Source organism: Musa acuminata, chromosome BXJ3-7, assembly GCF_036884655.1.
Source record: "Musa acuminata AAA Group cultivar baxijiao chromosome BXJ3-7, Cavendish_Baxijiao_AAA, whole genome shotgun sequence".
Lineage (NCBI taxonomy): Eukaryota > Viridiplantae > Streptophyta > Magnoliopsida > Zingiberales > Musaceae > Musa > Musa acuminata.
Window position 1 is genome coordinate 11,782,714 of NC_088355.1, and position 5,095 is coordinate 11,787,808.

General features: G+C 45.8%; 1 protein-coding gene across 2 annotated transcripts; it reads left to right on the forward strand.

Moving 5' to 3' along the window:
* The first annotated feature begins 2,621 nt into the window (after positions 1-2,621).
* Positions 2,622-4,442, forward strand: LOC135642538 (protein trichome birefringence-like 3). Of its 2 annotated transcripts, none has more exons than XM_065158767.1 (6): positions 2,622-2,798; positions 2,883-3,123; positions 3,189-3,360; positions 3,447-3,646; positions 3,715-3,873; positions 3,949-4,442. In XM_065158767.1, the coding sequence occupies exons 1-6, from the start codon at positions 2,654-2,656 to the stop codon at positions 4,280-4,282; spliced, it is 1,251 nt and encodes a 416-aa protein (XP_065014839.1). In that variant the 5' UTR covers positions 2,622-2,653; the 3' UTR covers positions 4,283-4,442. The 2 variants fall into 2 exon arrangements, with proteins under 2 accessions (XP_065014839.1, XP_065014840.1); XM_065158768.1 differs by having other exon boundaries at positions 2,625-2,723; positions 2,863-3,123; positions 3,949-4,441.
* The last annotated feature ends 653 nt before the right edge of the window (positions 4,443-5,095 follow it).

Here is a 5,095-nt window from a genome sequence, read left to right on the forward strand (position 1 = left end):
ACCACACCTGTGTGACCTGCCCGCCTGTGTCGTGCTCCTCGGCTGCGTGTCGCCTAAGACCAAGCCTGCATAGCCAGCCCGCCTGCGTCGTGCTCCTCGGCCGCATGTTGCCTGAGACCACGCCTGCGCGGCCTACCTGCCTGCGTCGTGCTTCTCGGCCGCATGTTGCCCAAGACCATGCCTGCCCGCCTGCACCATGCTCCTCGGCTGCGTGTTGCCCGAGACCACGCCTGCGCGGCCAGCCCACCTGCGCCGTGCTCCTCGGCCGCATGTTGCCCGAGACCACGCTTGCGCGGCCTGCCCACCTGCGCCGTGCTCCTCGGTTGTGTGTTGCCCGAGACCACGCCTGCATGGCCAGCTCGCCTACGCTGTGCTCCTCGGCCGCATGTTCCCCGATACCACGCTTGCGTGGCCTGCCCGCCCACGCCGTGCTCCTCGGTTGCGTGTTGCCCGAGACCACGCCTGCGTCATGCCCCTCGGCTACATGTCGCCCGAGATCACAGCCTCTGCTCGGCCTGCTCGACTGAGTTGTGCTCCTCGGTCACGCACTACTCAGGGTCACCGCTGCATATCCAACTCTCCTTAGTTACTAAACTCCACGATTCCCACACCCCTGGCAACGGACCGACAAACGCCCGACAGATACAGTTTCTCAAAGCCGAAGCCATGCCTCGGAACCCCATTATAGCAACCAACGCATAGCTTCCTTCGGGGGGGGGGGGAATATGATGAGGGTAATAATTGCGATAAGACTCGCGTGACATCAGCTGCCCCAGATGACGCCTCACACCTCTGTTGACCTGATGAGGCACCTGGTCAAAGTGGACCGGAACGCCTACTAAGGTACATTAACGCCCTGCTCAGGCTCGATCCCCCATGCCATACCAACGACGATGTCAGACGCTACCAAAAGTACGATCCTGCTCCCTGCGGGTAGGCACCTCGGGCAACGGTAATTCTCACTATAAAAACCCTCGCGCTCCGAGGAAAATGGGAGAGGGAGAGACGAAAGGCACACAAGAAGACACAACTTAACTAAAGAAATCCCTTGCGACTATCCACTAACTTGATCGTCGAAGGGGTCGGGCCGAGCTCCCCGACCCGACCTTTATGCAGGTGCGAAGGCGGAGGTCACCCACTAAACACAGAGGCGAGGATTTCTTTTCCGGAGGGAATAGCGACCCCGTCCCGATCGGAACACCGTGATCGGCCACCTCAGTAGTCTCAAGTAACGTCCCAAGGAGATCCCTCATCATCCGGATCCGAACTAAGCCACATCAACCCCAAGGTCACGGCTTAAAGTTGTTTACACCAACATGTGTCAAATTCCTATGTTGAATTGATAATGTTATTCAGTTATTGCTAATTAACCTTATCCCATTTCATCCTTTGCAATACTGCAAATCATAACACCAGTTCATGTCGAGATGGGTTCCTACATTGAGCCGATAACCTTATCGATTGCTAAAACTATATGATTCTTTTTCTAATACTCTTTACGCTTTCAAAATTCATGTTGACCAATTCCTATATTGAGTTGATAACATTATCGATTGTTAAAACTGTGTGTGTTCAATTCTTATGTTGAGCTAATGACGTTATCCTATGATTGCTAATTGACTTTCTCCCATTTCATCCTTTGCAGCACTATGAGTCACAGTATCAGTTTATGTTGAGATGAGTCTCTATATTAAAGTGATAACCATATAGATTGCTAAAACTATATGATTCTTTTTTCGATCTATTTTTCTTTTTCCAAATTCATATTTACCAATTCTTGATAATATATTTTTCTTTTTTAATTTATCTCATTTTTTAATATATATATATATGTATATATATATATATATATATATGTACATATATATACATATATATATATACATACATATATATATATATACATACACATATATATATACATATATATATACATATATATACATATATATATACATATATATACATACATACATATATATATATACATAAATATATACATATATATATACATATTTATATATATTTATATTTATGTATAAATAAAGTGCCTTATTTGGGCCTACCTCAGTGGGATTTTTGTTTAGTGTGAAAGCCCATATGTTGGAGTTGCTAGTAATCATTGCTACGCCACCTTCATCTCACGTAAATGGTAAGTATGAAGCATAACGATGATTTGGCTTTCAGACTTCACACAGTTGTCGTTCTTCTGCAGACAAACATAAGTTGAAGTTGCCAGCAGTAGGTCGTGATTTGCCAACCCATGCAATGAACGATGCACTCCCTCCATGCCATCAAGACCATGATAACGAGAGACATATGTGGTATTCTTCAACCTCGATCATGTTGTTGGCAACTCCCCCGGACAATCTCCGAAGCAATGAAGATTACTCTCTCAACTTTCTCAAAAAGCTAATGAGTAGCCACTAGAGAAGTGCTTATGGTTAATGAGCAGTGGTTGCATCAGTAATGGCGGAGATGGCTTTATCTTTACCCCTACTCCATAACCAAACCCTAGTAGTAATATACTCCTTTCATCATTCTTCCTTGCACCACCTTCCACTCCCTATAAACTTGCCCTGGAACAAGCACTCCTTCCTCGCTTGCTCCCTACTCGATGAAGATACCAAAAGGGAGACTCCCTCTCTCGCTCATGGCGGTTGTCATCTCTGCCGTCGCGTTCACTGGGTTGATCTTCACCGAGGACCTTCGTGCTCTTACTGGTACATCGATTCTTAAGCTTACAGCTTGTTCTAGAAAGGATGATGCAGTAACCAAGTCTAGTAAGGTGTCTTCAGGTAACCACGTCTTGGGTAGCCACTGCGGATCTCCTAACACTGCACTGTCGTTTTTTTATTTGAGCTGCGTGTGCTTCTTGCTAGAGGAGAGAGACAACATGTCTGTTCTCGACGACGACATCGTTGATGAAGACAAGATCGGATTCAGTGCCAGGGAGTGCAGCGTTTCGGAGGGGAGGTGGGTCTTCAACCGGTCTCAGGAGCCTCTGTACTCCCACCGAAGTTGCCCCTACTTAGATCGGCAAGCACAATGCATGAGGAACGGAAGGCCTGACGACAGCTACCTGTACTGGGTGTGGGAGATGGATGACTGCACGCTGCCAAGGTGAGTGCATCCCCTTCAGACTGTCATCCTTGTTGTCGTCTCTCTGAGAAGCTGTGCTCTTACAGATTCAATGCTGCTGTGGTGCTTGAGAAGCTGAGAGGGAAGAGGCTGATGTTTGTGGGGGACTCACTGCAAAGAGCCCAATGGCAGTCATTCGTCTGCCTCGTGCAAGCTCAGATACCACCAGAACACAAGTCCATGAACCGCAGTCGATCTCTCTCTGTCTTCAGGGCGAAGGTATTCTTCGTTGGCCGTTCAAACCATCAACCAGAATGCAGCAAAAGCTTTTGGTCTGTAACCATTTATGTACTCATGATCGCAAGGAGTACAACGCCACCATCGAGTTCTACTGGGCGCCGTTCCTCGTCAAATCCAACACAGACGGACACATTATCGCTGACACGAGCAAACGAATCATACGAGTAGATTCCATCACCAAGCATGCTCGTCATTGGATCGGCGTCGACATCCTTGTCTTCAATACCTATGTCTGGTGGATGAGCGGCCAACGAATCAAATCCTTGTAAGTAAATGGTCTTCGACTCCGAACAACCCAAGATCGATTCATGTCTTTGTGAGTACTCTGATCAGGTGGGGCTCCTTCGCTAATGGAGAAGAAGGGTTCGAGGAACTGGACGCGGTGGTCGCCTACAGAATCGGCCTCAAGACGTGGGCTAATTGGATTGATTCGACACTAAATCCAAATGCCACAAGAGTCTTCTTCACCACAATGTCCCCCACGCACATGAGGTTCATGGTTATCACCCTGTTTTTGCTCGCTCATGATCACTGGCCATGAACGCTGTCCTTCCGCTTACACTGCAGGAGCGCAGACTGGCACAACAGGAACGGGATCAAGTGCTACAATGAGACGGAGCCCGTCAGGGAAAGAGGATACTGGGGAAGCGGCTCCGATCGAAGAATAATGCAGGTGGTCGCAGGCGTAGTGGGGAGGATGAGAGTCCCGGTGACCTTCCTCAACATAACGCAGCTCTCGGAGCATCGGATCGATGGGCACACCTCGGTCTACACAGAGTTCCAGGGGAAGATCTTGTCGGAGGAGCAGAAGGCGAATCCCCTGCGCTATGCCGACTGCATCCACTGGTGTTTGCCTGGAGTTCCCGATACATGGAACCAACTCCTCTACGCTTATCTGTGAGACGAAGCACCGGGGAAGAGTCCAAGTAACCACAATGCTCTTTACCTTGAAGCAAGTGTAGGGAGAGAGGGAAGTCACCAATTATTTGTCAGATTCCAAATGTGATCGGGAATTGTTCTGTACAATTTATAGCAGATTTCCATCATCATGATTCTTCTGACCATATCAGAAAGCACAAAACCATTGCAAGTTCTATCAAGGATCAGCTTCTAAGTAGTCTTCAAGCATGGAGAAAGTGAATAGTGTGGTGCTTGAGGGGTGAAGTGGTAGTATAAAATATTTAATCATGCGAAAAGTTTTTTTTTGTTAGAATTAAAATCAAATAAAATTAGATATAACAATATTACGATGTACATATTTTATTATTATTCACCTTATTTGATATACAAGTGCCTCATCATCATCGTCGGATAAAAGATATCAAGGAGAACTAAATCTTCTTCTCTAGATTAGAGAGCTTAAGATAAAAACTTTAATCTCTCAACTATATTGAGATGTGTCGTCATTAGTCCGTAAAGGTCCTATCTATTTATAAGTGGGAGCAGATGGTCTAAAATAAATTATTAGGAGAGTTCCTCCCATTAAAATTATCTCCTAAGAAATCCAATTTTAACATGAATTTTTTTCTATTGATTAATAAACATAATCAGAATTCAATCATATCTATAATATATCTTATCTAATTAAATATGATCATATAATCTAACAGAAAGATGAAACAAATAGAATAATGATAGTACTTAACATTGCCAAGGCATGTGTTTTTCTTCCTAGTTTTAGCTTTCTCATCCTATCACAAGTAGACAGCAACAA

Coding starts and splice junctions, on each gene's coding strand:
- LOC135642538 (XM_065158767.1), top strand. CDS start 2,654: ATGGCGGTTGTCATCTCTGCCGTCGCGTTCACTGGGTTGATCTTCACC. Junction 3,647..3,714: donor GGCCAACGAATCAAATCCTT/GTAAGTAAATGG, acceptor TACTCTGATCAG/GTGGGGCTCCTTCGCTAATG. Junction 3,874..3,948: donor ATGTCCCCCACGCACATGAG/GTTCATGGTTAT, acceptor CTTACACTGCAG/GAGCGCAGACTGGCACAACA.